Source organism: Eschrichtius robustus, chromosome 19 (genome assembly GCF_028021215.1).
Source record: "Eschrichtius robustus isolate mEscRob2 chromosome 19, mEscRob2.pri, whole genome shotgun sequence".
Lineage (NCBI taxonomy): Eukaryota > Metazoa > Chordata > Mammalia > Artiodactyla > Eschrichtiidae > Eschrichtius > Eschrichtius robustus.
Window position 1 is genome coordinate 2,267,560 of NC_090842.1, and position 18,465 is coordinate 2,286,024.

General features: G+C 50.4%; 1 protein-coding gene across 1 annotated transcript in view; it reads left to right on the forward strand.

Annotated features, from left to right (window-relative positions):
• The first annotated feature begins 5,006 nt into the window (after positions 1 to 5,006).
• The window catches only part of KLHDC4 (kelch domain containing 4), a 60,220-nt gene continuing 46,761 nt past the window's right edge, over positions 5,007 to 18,465 (forward strand). Inside the window, exons 1-5 of the mRNA XM_068528915.1 lie at positions 5,007 to 5,164; positions 8,678 to 8,769; positions 11,426 to 11,504; positions 12,079 to 12,177; positions 17,603 to 17,739. Of these exons, the coding sequence (XP_068385016.1) occupies positions 5,066 to 5,164; positions 8,678 to 8,769; positions 11,426 to 11,504; positions 12,079 to 12,177; positions 17,603 to 17,739 (506 nt within the window). The 5' untranslated portion in view covers positions 5,007 to 5,065. The remainder of the gene's footprint in view (positions 5,165 to 8,677; positions 8,770 to 11,425; positions 11,505 to 12,078; positions 12,178 to 17,602; positions 17,740 to 18,465) is intronic.

The following is an 18,465-nucleotide window of genomic DNA, read 5'->3' on the forward strand; positions in this document are numbered from 1 at the left end:
CCCATTCAAACTAGAAGATGATGGATAAATGTTGAAATGAGTCTTCTTAAAGGCATCAGAAGGGTAACAAGGAGTAAAAAATCACCAAATCGGAACCTAACGGGAAGTACATACAAAAAAAAAACTGAGTAGAGGCTGGGCTCTGAGATGGCTTTTGCTTCCGGGCATGGGCAAGTGTTGCCATGTTTGACTTGGGTTTGACAGCCTCAAAGGGCAAGGAGAAAGCTCAGCAAATCCAAGGCTGTCCCAGGTGGGAGCTACAGGGCCATTCCCTGCAGATGAAGCTGAGGTGCCAAGAGCTGTGCCTGAGGATGAGGGTGCAGCAGAAGTAAGCCTGCTGCCCAGAACCTCGGGAACAGAGAAGGTCACCCCAGTGCCGAGCGGGGTATGTGGGAAGGCAAGGTCCCTGAGATACTGTAACCACATCCAGGCTTTTCTTGGATTCTCAGCCTCAATTTACATCACCTGGGTTGTCCAAAAGAAACTTAAGACACTAATCTGGACTCAGGATGTCATGAGCTGGCAGTGTCCAAGGCTGTCTGGCAGAAGCAAAAGCAATTACCCTTGGGAAAAAGATGCTTTCGCTGAAATCTTTCGAAGGTTATTCACAAGCAGTTCTTCAAGGATACGAGCAGCGTCACTGCAGCACAAACTGATTAACATACATTATTTAAGGACAAGACAAGCTTGAAAACATCTGCAGGGAACTGAAAGCTATAAAAGTGATCCAGCAGATTTGAGAAAAATTGAAGCTCTGAAAATTACTAATCATAATAAAAAATTATATGGACAAGTTAGACAGATGTGATGGGGCTGAGCAAACAATCCATGAACCAGCAGATAAAAGGAGGAATTATCTAGAATGCAGCACAGAGGGACAAACAGAGGGAAAACGGAGAAGAGAGGTTAACAGACCCAGGAGAAGAGAGAGACGAGGGGGCAACGGCATCCTCTGAAGAGAGGATGACAGAGAAATCCCGGACCTGTAAGGCCACCACACACAGCCTCACGAGGACCAGCAATTCCCAAGCAAAGTGAATACAAAGAAATAAATGTCTAAACATATCTTAGTGAAACTGCAGGATAATGGAGATGAAGAAAAAAAACGCAAAAGCAGGTGGAGAAAAAAAATTACTTTCCAGAAAGATCTTTAGAAAAATCTCCAAATGTCTGGAAACGAAATAACACACTTCTAAGTAGCCCAAGGGTCAAAGAAGAAATCAAAAAGGGAATCAGGAAGTATCTTGAACTGAATGAAAATCAAAACAACATATTAAGATTTGTAGGATGCAGCTGAAGCAGAATTAAAGGGAAATGGAGAGCACTGACTTCTGAGATCTCTCAAATCAATGAATTGGATTAGAAATAAGTAACAGAAAGATCTCCAAATGTTTGGAAATTAAACAGCACACTTTGACCCCAAAGAGGAGAAAGTTTTGCTTTCAGCCACGATGGAGCAGAGAGACTGGGTTTCCCCTTTCCCCTCACATGTCTATTAAACTGGACAAAATACATGAAACAAGGGTTTTGATGTCACTCCCTCCCTTGCCTTCCCTCTTCCCCTTCTCCCCCATCCTCTCCTTCTGTACTTATTCCCTGCTTCATTTCACAGAGCATTTGAGGAATATCATCATGTTTATCTCATTAGAACAAAACCTCCTTGAAGCTGGTGGCTGGGTCTTCTGTTTTGTGTCTCACGTGTCCTGGTACAACATCCCCGCATTGTGGTAACCAATTAATGTTGTTAAATGAAATGATCGTCAGCCAGTTCAAAACCGTGACCCCACTTTGCAGCACAGAGAATCTCTTAAATTTGTATTTTGCTTTTTACTTTTCTAAGCTTTTTAAATTTCACTTGATTCTCTCAAGAGTTCTGTGTAGGGGGCTTCCCTGGTGGCGCAGTGGTTGAGAATCTGCCTGCTAATGCAGGGGACACGGGTTCGAGCCCTGGTCTGGGAAGATCCCACATGCCGCGGAGCAACTAGGCTCGTGAGCCACAACTACTGAGCCTGTGTGTCTGGAGCCTGTGCTCCGCAACAAGAGAGGCCGCGATAGTGAGAGGCCCGCGCACCGCAATGAAGAGTGGCCCCCGCTCGCCACAACTAGAGAAAGCCCTCGCACAGAAACGAAGACCCAACACAGCCAAAAATAAATTAAAAAAAAAAAAATAATAACAAATGTTCAAGTACAATTGGTGTCTTAAAAAAAAAAAGAGTTCTGTGTAGTAGGTGGGTGGGTTTAATATGATCACTTTCCAGGTGGGAAAGTACAAAGACCCACTGCATCAATAGCACACTTGGGAGATCTGTCTAATTACACTGATTATTTGTGGTGAGGGTAATTAGATGTTAGGTGCATTGTTAATTTTTTCTCTTCTAGATTTCAACTTGAAGACAGCAGAGGGCGCCTGACCACACAAAAGGTACACTAAATGTTAATGATATATTAGATTTAAGATTATTCATTAAAGTTTCAAAAATGTGAATTTCACTAAAATAGGACCGTGTACTTAATCTTTCTACTACTTTAGGATTCTGATCTCATTTTAAATGTTCTCTTCTCCTTCTTTCTTGGTAATGAGAGTTTCAACCTCACGTAAATCACCATGACACTATTAATTCCAAGAGCCTTCCAATTGAGCTTCAAGATTCTTTCAGATAATAAAAGTATGAAATCCTGCATCTACCAGATCCTTCCAAACCTTCAGCAGGGAATAGGCTCCCCCTTCTGTAGCTCTTAAGAGGCGACCCCTGTAATGTGTTGCAGACAGATGCGCTGTGACTGAAGGGCCATCTTACTTCAAGTGTATTGCCTCCAGGTTACCTAATATTCTCAGAAAAGTATAAAAGGATTAGGCATGCTCTTAGTCATATTGCACTAGAGGGAAAGTAATGGTTTCTGAGGAGCACTAGTGAGGCTTTCGCCATTTGTAGCTCATTGTTGAAGGCGATTATGTCTGCAGGTTCAGGGGCCAGGTTCCTGTGAAATTCTGCAGCTCTCTTCCAATTGGCTTCTAGCTGGTTCTTTTCTCTATCATCTCACATGTTCTCCCATTCTCCTACAATCAGTGTTGGGGACGGCGGCAGCCTGAATCCTATTCCACCCCACCCCCACCCCCCGTAGTTCCCCAAATTTTCTTTTTCTTTTTTTAAAGATTTAATTTTTAAATTTATTTTTGTCTATGTTGGGTCTTCGTTGCTGTGCGCGGGCTTTCTCTAGTTGTGGCGGGCGGGGCTGCTCTTCGCTGTGGTGCGTGGGCTTTTCCTTGTGGTGGCTTCTCTTGTTGTAGAGCACAGGCTCTAGGCGCACGGGCTTCAGTAGTTGTGGCTCACGGGCTCTAGATAGCAGGCTCAGTAGTTGTGGCGCACGGGCTTAGTTTCTCCACAGCATGTGGGATCTTCCCGGACCAGGGCTTGAACCCATGTCCACTTCGTTGGCAGGAGGATTCTTATCTACTGTGCCACCAGGGAAGCCCTATTTTTCTTCTGGAAGACTAGGCTAATGGACAAGGCTTGGAGTTGGCTGAAAAAGCATTCCTCCCTGGCTGCTCAGAGATTAGTAAATTGATTGGATCTAAGTTGATTTTGTTACCGACCAGGATTCTTGGACTCCTTAATCAATAGAAATTGATAAGAGGCCAGAGAAGAAATTCAGGCAAGGCTTTATTGGGACTTGTGCTGCAGCACGAGGGAGCGAAACCAAGTAGCAGGTTCCTTTGCTTGCTCCCTGATGGGGGATGGGGGTGGGGGGGCGAGCTGGTACCTTACATGGGGTGAGGGCATGAGCCGGTCCACGGGTTGGTCTCCAGCAGTGGCTTTGGTGGTCTGCCCCCCGCCCCCCTCAACTTGGCGGTGCTGAGTAGAGGGATCATTTGCAGTACCCGTGCTTTGCTTCCTTACTCCTCAGAAGTGGCAGTTGGGTCTTTTGTCTTTTTGTATCTTGTTCATAGTTTGCCCCAACTGCCACATGCATGCAGTTATTTTTAATCCCTTAGTTTCTTTGTATTTTGTTTGGAGGCGATTTGTCCAGGTGCAAGCACTGCACCAAAAGGTCTCAGGTCCCAGCCTGTCACAATTTCTTTAAGGCTGAGCCTTGTGGTGGTTCACCCACAAAGTAGGAAAAGAGATTATTTCCTGATTTATGCTTTCCCTTTGCCAAATGTTTGCTTGTGCTTGTCCTTAATTGATCCTGTTTCCTTGATCACAAGCCCAAAGATGACATCTTCTAAGCAATGAGAAGCATTTTCACTCTGCTCTGTCCAAACCATAGCATTCCACGTTCTACCTGTGGTTTTTCCCGTTTACTAAATCATTTGAGTCAAATGCTAGCGGGCGGTTTTGGCTTCCCAGACTTGGAACACTGACTGCTCTCGGAGGGGGTGTCATCAGCCCTGCTCGATCATGGAGAAACAAGTCCCCTCACACAGGACACTTAAGGAGTCACCTATAAGGCGGACTGGCAGGGCTGTTTTTCTTGCTGAGCACAGTACCCTCAGCCCCTAACAATATCTGGCGCTCAGGGTCTGCGAATCCTTTAAGTGCATAAGCATCTCTATGGGGAGCGAAGCCACAGCAATCATTTGACTCGTACAAGGGTTCGCGCTGACAAAACGCGGCTCATTTACCGAGTCACCCAGCTGGGTCACTGTGCAATGTGCACGCACTAAGCAATATGCGGAAACACGGTAGACACTGAAGCCAACCTTCAGGCCCGGGCCCGGTGGCGGCGGGAACAACAGGCGTCGAGTCCCCCGGAGGAGGTCTCCGAGCTGAGGGCGGACGGCACGGGGACGGGGACGGGGCCCCGCTGCTTCCAGGCGGACGCCACCCAGAGCCCGAGGCCCCCAAGCCCGTTTCCAAAGGCGGAGCACAACGAACCGGTAAAGCCTCCATCCCCCGGCCCAGGCCCGCCCACTCCGCCCACTCCGCCCACTCCACCCTCGGAAGCGCGCGGGGGGCGGACCGGAAGTGACGCGATTTCTGCGCGCCGCCCAGCACGTATTTTTTGAGCGCTGCGCGCCGCTCGAGACTCACAGGCGTCCCGGCATCTTCTCTGACGCGGCGCGATGGGCAAGAAGGGCAAGAAAGAGAAGAAGGGCCGCGGGGCGGAGAAGACGGCCGCCAAGATGGAGAAGAAGGTGTCCAAGCGCTCGCGGAAGGAGGAGGTGAGCGGGGCCGGCGGGCGGGCTGGCCTCCTTCGTCCCGGGTCTCGTGCGTAGCCGGGCCCCCTGTGCTGGGCGCTGGGAGGGGCCGGGCTGAGCGGGCGCGCCTCTGCTAGCCTCAGTCCTCGGCATTAAAAAGGGGTACGTGATCCTCACGGCAGCTCTGAGCAGTGAGCGTCCGTGGAATAAGTAAGTGGAACTGTGGGGCGTTCCAGAACAGTTCTCTGTGTCTCTCTCCGTCTCTGTCTCTCCCTCTCCCTCCCTACCCCTCTTACTCTCTCCCCCTCTTACTCTCTCCCCCTCTTTCTCTCTCTCTGTCTTTACAAGGGTCTACAAATGGATCAGTGCTGAACTTAGAGGAGAGCGCTCTGCTCTTAATTGACTGTTGCTCACGGGCTCCCTAACCCGGGGCGGTTTATAGTGGTTAATGAGTGTTTGCTGCGTGCCAGGCATTGTGCTCTCTGGGCTTTAATTCTTACAACCAATTGAGTTAGGTAACTTTGGCGTCCCCATCTGACAGGAAATCAGAAGCTAACAGGTTACGCGCAGCTCAGGGTCACACAGCTGTGAGGTGGCTTGGAGCTGGAATTTGACCGGATGTCCCTGATCCAGAGCTCTTGACCACATACGCTTGTCCCTTTTCTTCCTATGGCATTCGTGTTTCCATTTCCTCATCTGTCAAATAATGGGGTTGGGCCTTTCCTCTCCCTGTCTCCTATCATTTTTTGGCAGGGGGACTAAGCAAGTGGTCGTGGGGGACAACTTGGAGTTCTGCCCGGTGCAGAACTCATGTCTCAGATACCTGGTTGACACCTGCACGAGGCTGTCACGCAGATTCCTCCCCTTCTACACTGTCCTGTTGAAGCCCCATCTCTTCACCCTGCTGGGGAGACCTACATCACCTGGGCTCACTCCCCTCCAGCCACACAACTCTGTGCTGTGTCTCAGATATGCCACCTTCTTTCTGCACCTCAACCCCAAATACATTCTTCTACACTGGCTCCTTTTCACCTTTGAGCCTGTTGTCGCCTTGGAGAGGCTTTCCCCGACTAGGCCGCCTGTGCTGCCAGACCTACCCTGTCCCAGCCCCTCAGCCCCGTGAGTGTGACGCTCAGCCGTTTGAGAAGTGCTGCCTTAGAGTGGTAGGAGGGAAGCTTACCTGGCTCCTGGACCTTGTTCTAATCTGGTGAGATTTGTTCAACGTGCGGGCATGGGGAGCGGCTACTGGATTAACTGGCAAGAAGTGGAGGAGGTGGGGGTTGAAGCGAGTCACCCGACAGTCACCGAACCAAAGTTGGGTCCCCTCGCCTGCACGCAGCAAAGCCAACCTACAGACCCCGGGTTGTGGTGAGGGCAACTGCGGGGTTTATTGCAGGTGCTCGGTAAGGAGTCCAGGCAGCTGGTGCTCAAAAGACCCGACCTCCCTGAAGGCTTTCAGGGAAGGTTTTTAAAGACAGGGTCAGGGACGGGGTGCTGTGGCCTGTGTGATCAGCTTGTGGGCGTTCTTCTTGTTGGTTGGTGGTGAGGTCATCGGGAGTCAGCGTCATCAGCCTGTTTCCAGCCCGTCTGGGGTCTGCATTCTGGGGGCAGCACGCAGTTAACTTCTTCCACCTGGTGGGCGTTTCCGTATCTGCGAAACAGCTCACAGGACATGGCGCAGAGTATCATCTACAGCTGTTGAGGAGGGACTGAAGGTCCTTGACTTTAAGACCAAACTATTATTATTTTGTCTTCCTTGACTGTTTTTCTTCTTTCTGCATTTTCTCACTTCTCTGATTAAATTTATTCTTTGGAACTCGGGAAGGCCTAGGCCCACCAGGCCCGCTGCTGCCCATCGCAGCCACGCCTTCCTCCCACCTTGTTCCAGTCTTCCCTTCTGCCTTTAGGAAGATAATTTCTCGGGTGAGTGACAGTGGACTAGGAACTCTGAGCTTATTGAGGCGCCAACAGTCACTTCTCCACGCGGGTCTTCCTGTAAGGGTCCAGTGGGTCAGTAACTTGTTTTGAGTACCTAATTACACATAGGGGTAACAGGATAGCGGATGTTTTTGTGGAGTCCCGTGAAGGTGAAAATTGGTAGAGCCAGTTGGGTCCTAATTTGTCAATACCTAGAAAAGTGGAAGCTACAACCTAGCAGTTACACACCTAAAGGTTTACCTTGGAAAAATTACACCCAGCTACACAAAGACAGGTACTAGAACGGCCGTGGTAGTATTTCTTGTAAAAAAGAAAATTTTGGAGGTGACCCAGATGTTCGGCAGCAGCTGGATGGGTGGAGAAACCATATAGCTCTGCCACCGTGACAACGAACGGGTTCAGGGCATCAAACCTTTCTTTCAGCAGTGTTAAGCAAAAAAGCCAGTTGCAAGGGAATATTCAGTACGATAACATTTACACGGAATTGAAAAACCTAAAATAATAACGTACGTAGTTTAGGGATACATAACGTGTAGTAAAAGTATAGAGAGATGGCGTGAGAGTAAGGAGCCCTCCATTCCAGAGAGTGGCTGCCTTTGGGAAGGTGAAGGGGGTACACACGGTGGGGGCGGGGTTGCGGGTGGCTGTTCGGGCCCAGGGGGTGTGATGCTCTGATGAAAGGAACTGAGAGGAAGCCAGTGCGGCTGGGAGAGTGAGGAGATGGGGTGGGATGTGAGGCAGGCGAGGGCGGGAGAAGGGTCTGGAAGACCCGCTTTCAGGCCCTGCAGAATGTGGAGCCTGGGAACGAGAGCCGGGGTAGTGAGGGGTGGGGTGGGATGGGAGGAAGGATGGGGGGGACAGATGCCAGGTCTCAGCATGAGCAAGGTGCTGGGCTGAGCATTGAAGAGAAGGATGGGAGACTTTCCCGTGACAGACAGATCATGCATCACTGCGGGGTGGGCGGCACTCGTGTAAATGCGGGGACTTAGGGCAGGAAGACTGAGTTCCAGTGCTGCCCAGCTGTGCATGGAAATTGGTGCCTTAACGTCTAAATTGGTTTCTGCGTTCCTAACGGTGGAGACCTTCGTACACGGATTGGCTGCAGCTGATAGATGTCGGGCCCCCACCGCGCAGGTGCTGTTCTAAGCAGACTGACATGTCTGGTTCATTTGGAGCTTATGTTTTGTTATGTTGGTGGGAGGGAGGTGGAAACAAAATAAATAAATGAACAAGAAAACATCAGACCCTGCTCTGCAGACAGCAAAGCAGGCTGGTGCGGTGGCCCAGGCCTGGGTTTCCAGGGGTGGCTGAAGGTGTTGGCGTGAAGTTGGGTGGGCTTGTCTGAGAGGAAGGCCTTGGGGGGGCGGGGTGAGGGTTTGGAAGGAGATGACGCACATGCCGTGCGCGGGAAGGTCAGGCCCTGAGTATTAGCGCGTGTGTCAGGTTCTGTGTGTTTGAAATGGGAGAAACAAGTTCTAATTCACTGGTGTGACTGGACCCCGGTCAGGTCAGAGGGGCTGGGGAAAGCTGACCCAGGCATCTGGCCACGTGATAGGGTTTAAGAAAACGTCTCACGTGTGGTGGCTTGTCTGTCTACAGGAGGACCTCGAAGCCCTCATAGCCCACTTCCAGGCTCTCGATGCCAGAAAGACTCGGATCGTGGAGACACCCTGCTCCCCGCCTTCTCCAAGGTAAGCAGCACGGACTCTCCAGTGTAGCTTCCGACCTGAAGTTTTCTGGTATAGATTGGAAAACTGCTTGAAGTAGACACCGTGTTTTCATAAGTAACCGGGCACTTGGGACATTTTCATCATGAAAACCCGCCAGATCAGCTCCCACAAAACATTTTTTTCAGTTCCACTTAGGAAGAATGGGAGTGAGGCAACTCAGCTTCATTGTCGTGTAGAAACACGGCGACGAGGTCTCCCGGCACAGCTGCTCTGCTGGTCAGGGAGGTTGTATGGGTTTGGCCGCTCGCCACCTGGTGACAGTCTGTGGGCAGTCCGTGAGCTTCTCCTTGCTTCTTAGGTTTCTAAAGGCCCATCACGGTGCGAAACTTAAAATCATGATAGCTTTTTGCTGTGTTCGTTCATAATGCTTTCAAATTCTCATGTGAAAAGTGGGACCATTCAATGTAAACTGTCTGTTAGCCATTTTAGGTGGGTTTGTAGTTTATGTGAGGAGCTCCAGCACCTTTTGTAGGATTTGAGACCCTGTGGAAGGAGCAGGCTGTGGGGTTTCTTTTGTTTTTTAAAAAATTAATTAATTTTTGGCTGCATTGGGTCTTCGTTGCTATGTGCAGGCTTTCTCTAGTTGCAGCGAGCGGAGGCTACTCTTCATTGCAGCGTGCAGTCCTCTTATTAAAGTGGCTTCTCTTGTTGCGGAACACAGGCTCTAGGCACGTGGGCTCCAGTAGTTGCGGCTCGTGGGCTCAGTAGTTGTGGCTCGCGGGCTCTAGAGTGCAGGCTCAGTAGTTGTGGCACATGTTGCTCCGTAGCATGTGGGATCTTCCCGGACTAGGTCTCGAACCCGTGTCCCCTGCATTGGCAGGTGGATTCTTAACCACTGCGCTACCAGGGAAGCCCCAGGCTGTGGTTTTCACTGGCTTCTTGCTCCTTTCTTCCCGTCCCCTTGGCTCCGGAATGCCAGTTGTTCTCTAATTTGATCCAGGGATTCAGGCTCAATAGTTCTTACACCTGCTCCTGGCAGAGCAGAGGCCGGACATGGAGTGCATCAATCTAGGAGCCCAGGGAGGCTGAGTGACCCTGATAAGGAGATGCCATGTCCTTCGGAGAAGGGGAAATGCCTTAACTGCACGAGCATCCGGGGCTGTCTTGTTCAGTTGAGAAACGATTTGCTTTGTTTCCCTCAGGCCTGAGTGGAGGCCTTGGTCTAGCACGTCAGGAAGGGAGGTGGTAAGAGTGCCCACCTCTGCTTCAGTGGGTGCAGGGCACGGCCCCGAATCCCACGACTTCGCCCCCGGCGTGCGATCGTTACCTGTTCAGGGTCGGGAGCAGTGTGCTTACCCCTGAGCAGACACAAGCGGCTTTGCAGCCGCTCCCAAAGTTGCAGATCCTTCTTGTTCTTCGACTCATAAATTCCGTTAGGAATCTGCTGTGATTTTCCTTGTATTTATCGTGTTATCGTTGAGGCCAAGCATAAGAGTCACACGTGGTAGGTGGACGTTTTCATCTGAATTGTTGAAGCAGATAAATCCCTGAGACCTTTGAGGCTTTATCTGTACAGCACCCCTGAGGGAATTCACTTTGAATGTGGGTTGACTTCTTTTGGATGACATTTTTCCTAAAGTATGCTGCCCAAAAAGCCAGGTGTAATGTCACAATATGATGTGAGACGTTGGCAGTTCCATGGGTCAGCTGGGAAGCTTCCTGGCAGAAGGGAGCAGTTGGAGCTGAGATCTACTGGGATGCAGACCTTTTGGTGGTAACCTTAGTACCTTCTCGCCTCCACCTCTCTATCGCATTACGGGAAAAAACCCAGGAAAATCACCAAGTTTAAGTGTGTACGTCCCCACGTCTTGGCTCAGAGGTAATTTAATGGGGACATGAGGATGAGGTGCTCGGTTGTACCGGAGCCCAGGGCGCACTATCTTGCCTTGAGGGTTTGACTACAGAGTTTCTCAGCCTATAGAATGTCTCTGTCTACAATAAATCCCCAGGAGAAAAAATTTTCAGATTTCCCAGACTTCCTTGACCTTGAAACCCTTTTCCCTTTGAGAAGCATCCTGTGGGATTAATGTGGTGGAGGGCACCTTGGGGAATGCCGCTCTAAGGGCTTCTGCAAGAAGGGTATTTTCCCTCTCAGTCACCGTGCCCTTCATTACTTCTGCTGCAATGGTCAGGACCTACTTATAATTCCCTTATGGCTATTCTCTTGTCCTCGTGTGTGAAGTAAGTAGAAAAGTATTTGCATTTTCTAGATGGAAGGGATCTGGGATGTATATTGAAATGCTTCAATACTGGACCTCTTAGAACAGTTTAGATTGTGATTTAAGAGGATAGACCTTTAAAACAGGACAGTTCTGGAAAATTGGCACATAAATAGGAGCCCCTAGACTTCCCACTGCTGATGATTTTCAGCCAAACGCTGTGTGAGTAGCCCCTGCCCTCCTAGGAGACTGAGCCTGGGTGTTAGTGTCTTGAAGGTGAGGCTGCTTCTAAGGGCGGTGCCTCAGCTTCTGTCCTCAGTGCCAGGCTCCTCTCTCACAGAAGTTTAGGACGGGCATGTCCCTGGTGGCGAAGCCCTCTGATGGAAAGGAGAACGGCTCTCAGTTTGGGCGTCAAGTGGTTTGATTTTGTGTTGAGCTGCTGCTTGTGTCTCTTGCAGGTTAAATGCCTCACTCTCCGCTCATCCTGAGAAAGATGAATTAATCCTTTTTGGTGGTGAATATTTCAATGGCCAAAAAGTTAAGTATATATTTTCTTCTTTCCCTCCAAGTTTTCATGGGTCTCATTTAGAGGAAACTTCATTTTAAGCTGATGTCAGATATTCATGGTCCTTTAACTCCCCTCTTGTGTGTCCACATGTCAGAACTGGCCTGGGCCATGGTCCTTGACAAGGCACCAGGGTCCTTTAGGGACCTTTAGGGTCACGCCTCTTACCGCCTGCATGAGGTGGGCCAGCACCCTGCTGTTCTTCCTCATGATGGGTTTCCAGAGGTGTTTGAATAGGGAAAGTGCTGATAAATTGCAGAGCAATTGATAAATTGTACAACCTGTAATTTTTATTTTTGAGCAGACCAGAAAGCCGTGTGATTCAGAGCTATAGATGAAACAGTTCCAAAATCCTGAGTTCGCCTTCCCTGCGTGGCAGTCCAGAGATGGTCTTTGTCATTGTGTCATCATCCTGAAGGGTCCGGGGACCAGCCTTAGAAAACACGTTTCCTGGGGAGAGCTAGTGATTGAGATCCTACCTTCCATTTGCTGTCGCTTGTGTGGAAGCACCATTCGTGACACTAAATTTCTTCTTCCTTTCTGCAGACTTTTTTCTATAATGAACTCTACATCTACAACATCAGGAAAGACGCCTGGACTAAAGTCGAAATCCCCAACCCACCTCCGAGGCGTTGTGCTCACCAGGTACGTGTCCGTATGGCCATCAGCCTCCCCTCCTCTCTCGCTGGGGCTGTGACTTGGGGTTCCATGACAGACCTTTAGAGCTGGTGACGGCGGGCAGCCTGGTGTGGAGAGGCTGGACCTTGCACCTGGTCCTCTCTCTCCAACTTGGACTTGCTTCTGAGCTGCTTCACACTCAGACTTCACCTGTGAGGCTGGGAGAGGAACTCCTGCTCCTCCAGGTGGTGTGAAGCTAGGTGAAAACACCTACGTGGTGCCTGGCGTGTAGCAGTCAGGAAAATGCTCCTGTATTTGAGTGAGAGAGGCTCCCACAGGCCCAAGATCTGGTGACCAGAGAGATGAAGACAAAAAGACAGAGTGAAAGGTGTCAGCGGTTACCGAAAATAGCTGTTGCAGAGTGAAGTGAGTCGTGCCCAGGGACGCTGAGGGAGCAGCGCCAGGTCGGCGTGCTCTCAGCTCGTTTCTGCGCACCGCAGCGAGCGCTGTCAGAGCCGATGACTTACAGGGAAGGGGCCCTGGTTTCATGGTTCCACCTTCGTACGCTCCGCGAGGGCGGGCATTGGTCTGTCTTGTTCATCATTGTACCTGGGACAGTGTTGGGGCTCAAAAGATAATGCGGAAGAGTGATGCCTCTCCAGGGTCAGCCTACCGCGGCGTGACTGAAACGTCCGTCCACGGCGTGTGCGTCTCCTTTTTCTAATCCTGCGCCCAGAGTGACCTCCCGGTTGAAATGGGGTCTGTGAGGGGGAGCCGACTGCCTGAACTGCATAGACGTCTCGTGCATAGCCGGGCTCGCAGGCATTTGGACTGGTTCATCTTCTGGAAGAGAGGCATGCACTGCTTTCTGGTTTAAAAGCTAGACCTTAGAAAGGCTGGGTTTTAATTACTAAATGGATCTTGGTAAGTTCTAGTCCATTCACTGGAGCCCTCTCCAGTTCTGAGAATGCACCCACCCCAGGCCTCCAGGCTAAGCACTTAGTCCTGTCCTGTCCCATCCCGGCCCCTCCTGGCGGGGAGCAGTCCCCTCTCAACGCCTCTCCAGTTCCCGGGCCCCAGGAACGCAGGCTGAGGTGCTTCTTTGGTGTTTGTTTTCTTATCCGTTTTAATCAGTTATTAACTCTGTCCTTGAAGAATTAGTGTCATAAGTCTTTGAGACTTCTAAGTCAGTTACTTTGGCAGGCTCTGATTTGTATGTACATCTTGTGAGTGCTTTATGAGTCTGAGGGTTAATGTTATCCCTGTAGATAAGGTTGGCTTGCTGTTTACTCTGTGAATTTCACAGCAAATCAGAGCTCTGGGAAACAGAAAATTGGTTATAAAGTCTTTTGCCTAAAGGTCATTACAGTTCAAATTCCACTACGTTAAATTCTGAGGCATAAAAATTCCCTCATGGGACTGCCCTGGTGGTCCAGTGGTTAAGACTCCATGCTCCCAACGCAGGGGGCCCGGGTTTGATCCCTGGTTAGGGAACTAAATCCCAGGTGCTGCAACTAAGACCCGGTGCCGCCAAATAAATAAATAAATAAATAAATATTTTAAAAAGTTTTTTCCTCATTATGGACTAGTTTAATGAATGTGATGATAGAAGCCACGTTCTTTAATCAATTAGGGGCAAAACGAGTAGAAGGAGAAAGCTTATACGTGGACCCTTCATTCTGTCTTTTCCCTCTAGATTTTTGGGGGATTATTTTATTTTGTTCACCCATTCATTCATTCATTTAGCTGTGCTGTGTGGCTTGTGGGATTTTAGTTCCCCAACCAGGGATCGAACCCATGCTCCCTGCACTGGGAGCGTGGAGTCTTAACCCGGGACTTCCCTGGTGGTCCAGTGGTTAAGTTATTTCAGCGTGTAATTTGAGGGTTCATTGGCCTTTTCTAAAATGAATACAGCCAGTGAGAGAAAGGAAGGGGTCACGAGGCCCACTGAAGGTGTGCCTGACGACGACCTGTCAGGCCTCACCTGTCAGGCCTTGGCTGGTGCTCCCCTCCCGGCACCCTCCCCTGGGGAGAATGTTCAGACACTCGTGCCTGGACGGGCTGACGGGACTGTTGAGAATGGAGGGGTGGGGGAGTGGGAGGTGCGGGCGCAGACGGAGTTCACGTTTTGTTACTCGCCTGATGGTTTGTTTCTCCCCAAGCAATAACTAACTAAACTCACTTGAAACAAGATGCATTCTCTCATGCAGTAGAACAAAAGGTTCCATATGGTTAAAAAAATGTCACCTGTGTTCTCGTCAGCCTTTGTGCGAGCCTGAGCAGTAAGGAGTTTACGGAGAAGAGGTAATGTTTACAAAATGCTTGTTCCTGAGTGAGCAGATTGCGCGGACAGTGCCCACATGAGCTGCAGGAAGTGTTTTCCTCCAGCTCAGTCACAGCTTCATTGCCGTCCATCCGAGAAGGTGTTGCAGACTTGTTCCTTGGGAAATTCTGAGCATCTTTAACATGCAAGGCACTCTTCTAGGGCTGCAATACGGCGACAGAAAAGACACATTTGCTGTTCTTGGTGATGTCCCATATTTTGTGTTTTCTTTGGTCCTGATGGCCTGGCACGTTTTTAGGACTTGGCTTTCACAAAGCTGACGTGTGTGGCTGATGTCAGAATCCATTCACAGAGTCTGTATGTTGTTTGGACTCCATTGTGCCTTTTTTTTCCACCCTTGGAGGGAGAGTCGTGAACTTAAGGTTTTCTAGACATGATTTTATTCCAGTTAAGACAACAATACAGAAACCCAAACACCTGGGAAGCATACAGCCTCGTGGGACAAGGAGCAAAGTAGATGCTGGCTAGGACAGCCCTGCCTTGTATGGGGAGCAGTGCCGTCCTACTTTGGTCACTGGGCAGTGCTTTGCCTCTGTTAGATCCAGGGAATGTTGGTTGTGTACATGTTTATTTATTATGTTCATGTTTTCTTCTAAGTCTTTGGACGTATTTATAACTTTTCAAGTCCTTGTCTGCTGATTCTCTCATCTGTGTCATTTCTGGGTCTCTTTGTGTTGACTAACCTTGTTGATAATGGGTCACATTTTTCTGCTGGAGCTGTGTGGTTAGATGATAGACTTTGTGAATGCAAAAGCAGATCTTAGGGAAGCCTGGGCAAGCCCCAAAGCTGAGATACATCCCTGAACACCAGAGCAGTTCTTGTCTTCTTATTCACAACATTCCCACTGGAGTCTCCATACTCCTTCTCTGTCAGGTTGTCATTGTTCTGATGCCTTCTGCAGTTTCAGCCTGGCCCACAAGGAGACAGCGTCCTCAGTCTGTGTCACGCTAGTAAAGTGGGTGGTGTTTGGGTTGCCCAGACCCCTCCTGCCATGAGCATGACGCCATTCAGTGAAGTGCCGCTGGAGTGTTGACTGTCTGCGTTTGTTTTCGTTCATCAACAGATGATGAGTTTCGTTCTGGTAGGTGGCTCAGCCTCGTGCAGATCACCGTGAGCCTTTGGAGGCTTTCTCTAAGCATGGTAGCTCCATGGCGTGGCCTTTCTGGGGTCTCTAGTGAACGCCCTGGGTATTCGGTGACACCTTTCACTCTGGTTGGAAGCTGTCTGTCTCCGAGCCCCCTGTGAGCTCAGGTCGTTTCCAAGTTTTCAGCCTCGCAGTGATGGTGCCCGGCCTCCGGCGGTCTCAGTCTGCACACGTGCAGCTTAGTGTTTATGGGCTCCAGGGGAGCCCACCCAGACTTCAGGGTGCTCGGCCCTGCAAATTCCAGCTGCCTCAGCATCCTGGAACTCTGGCTTCTGTTTCCTCAGCTCAGCAGGACCACGAGGGTGCGAAACTGCCTGCGGGGTCAGAGGGCTGACCTTGCTCGTTTACCGTCTCTCAGGATCACGGTCCTGCACGTTGTGTTGTCTGGCTGTCGTGCTTCATAGGTTTTGTCCAGTTTCCTCCTTGTTTACAGTGGGAGGGCTGGCATGGTGCTGATTGCTGAGCCTGGTCAGAAGTGGAAGTTTTATGCCTGTCTCTTTATAGTTTTCATCTTCTCTTGAGAAGTATGTTAGCTCTTTCTTGGTGTTTATGGTCTTCGAGGAGGAGGATAATACAGAGCCCTCAGATCACCGGCCCTCAGTCCACCTTCGTGTCGTCCCCCGAGTTCTGCCTGTGATGGGACGTGGGAGACACACTCTGGTCACAGTCTGTTTTCTTGCCTGGAGTTTGACTTCATTTTTTAAGAATGGCTCTGAAAACTGCTTATGTAAGTAATAAATATTCATTGTGAAAAAAAAAATGAAAATAATGAAAGCAGAGTAAGTCCATTGTCCATTCTTCCAGAACTCCTAATTTATATTTTCTGCGTCTTTTCTCTGCACCTGTGATTCATAGTTCTATGCATCTATATTTCATATTAGTTGGACTATACACGTGCATACATGTGTATACGTGTGTGTGCACATATATACATGTGTATATGTATGTATACATACACATATTCTCCCTGTACTGTTCTTCCCAGTTAATGCATTATTTGTGGTATTATCCTGGGACATTCAGTAGCTTCTATAATATGATATTTCAAAACTATATTGTATTGCGTAGCGTGAAAGTACTACCTAAACTTCATTAAGCTCAAAAAAATGTGTTAGGTTTGGGCCTGAGCTAATCCTCATGTCTGATTTAAAGATTTGAAGTGATCAGTTTCTTTCTTTATAATTACTGGGGTTTTAGAGTCCTAGGAAGCTGGCTTGTCTCTTGATAGGTCAGTCCTGAGAGGATGCACAAGACTGAGTGAAAATGGTGGGGGGGGGGGGGCACATCACCCTAAGTGTGTCACCAGGACCCTCCAGTTAGTCCAGGGCAGGAGCTGCGTCGGTGATGGAGCCGCAGTTCTGCAGCATTAAGCTTAATTAAGAGAAGGACCGCACTGCAGTGCAAGCCCCAGGGTGCTCGGAGGGTGCCCGGGGGTGGGCCTCCTGGGAACCACCGTCTGACCACTCAGTGTGTGCTTGCCCGTGGCGGTTTGCGAGGGCAGGAGGCATTCACACAGGCTGCTTTGGAGCACCTGGCGTCCAGCTGCCCCCGACCCAGTTCCCCTGCCCCGGCCACACCGTGCCTGCTGCCGTCGGCACTGCTTGTGAGCCCCTGGCCAGATGGCCCCTCAACAGTTTCCCGTCCCGCACCCCCTTGGTGTGAAGGACGGGCCCAGTTGCCTCCTTCGCTGTCTGGGCCCAGGGCTGGTGACTCTCAGGGCGGGCTGGCCCACCAGTGGCTTGTGTGGCTCTGCCAGCCCAGGCGGTCCCGCCTGGTTCCCACGTGGCCTGTGAGCCCTGGGCCTTCAGCAGAACCACAGAGGGGCAGGCCGCGAGAAGGACCTGATGGGGCAGGCATTTGAAGACGAGGTCAGGGCTTGACACTGGGTGGTCTGGGGGAGGGGCTCCGGTTTTACCTGAGAGCTGTATGGCTGTGCCCTGACCTGTCGCCATTCTCTCAACAGGCTGTGGTGGTGCCCCAGGGCGGCGGACAGCTGTGGATCTTTGGCGGGGAGTTTGCCTCTCCCGATGGAGAGCAGTTCTACCACTACAGGGACCTCTGGGTCCTGCATTTGGCCACCAAGACGTGGGAGCAAGTCAGGTAAGGTGAGGAGCATGACCCCTGGGCCTGCTCCTGTTCCGTGCCAGCGTCTGGGGTTCACGGTGGTGGGATCGGCTCTTGTAGGATAATTCCAGGGCTCCGAGGAGCGTGGTTGCCCGCCTGGGAGACCAGCCTGGCTGGTAACCAAAGTGAGGGAAGAGCTTCCCCTTCGCGGAGTGGCCCGGCCCGGTGCCGGCTGCCTGACATCTGGCTTCGTGGAAGGCGTTGCCAGGGTCTCTGGGACCAGCGCCGCATCCGGGCTCATTTTCCTGGTCCTCCCTCCCCTCGTCAGCGTCAACGATGATCATGTTTTGCTGCAGTTCTCCTGTCTGTTTATCGCCCCAGAGGAGGCTCTGGGTTTCAGCTTGCTGCCAGTGGAGTGCCGTGTCACTGAGAGGAAGTATCCGGATAGGTCTGCTTGACATAGGAATAGTGGAGCTTTTAAGAGGAAGGACAGGGGAGGCTTTACGTCACTGTTCAATAAACCAGGCTCGGCCATCGTTGATGCTTGATTCCAGCTTCTGTCGGTGACGTTGACCTGTGGTTGTCACCTTCACCCCTGCAGTCTCCGTGGGCAGAGCCACACGCCTGACTCTGTAGAGAGACGGACGGTGTGTCTGCGTATAAATTATGTACAAGAAGAAGCCTAGTAGCACGACGGATTGAAAGTGGAGTCAGTGGCTTTGCCCTCGTGGGGTGCACGCGCGGCTCTGGGGCACTGGCTTT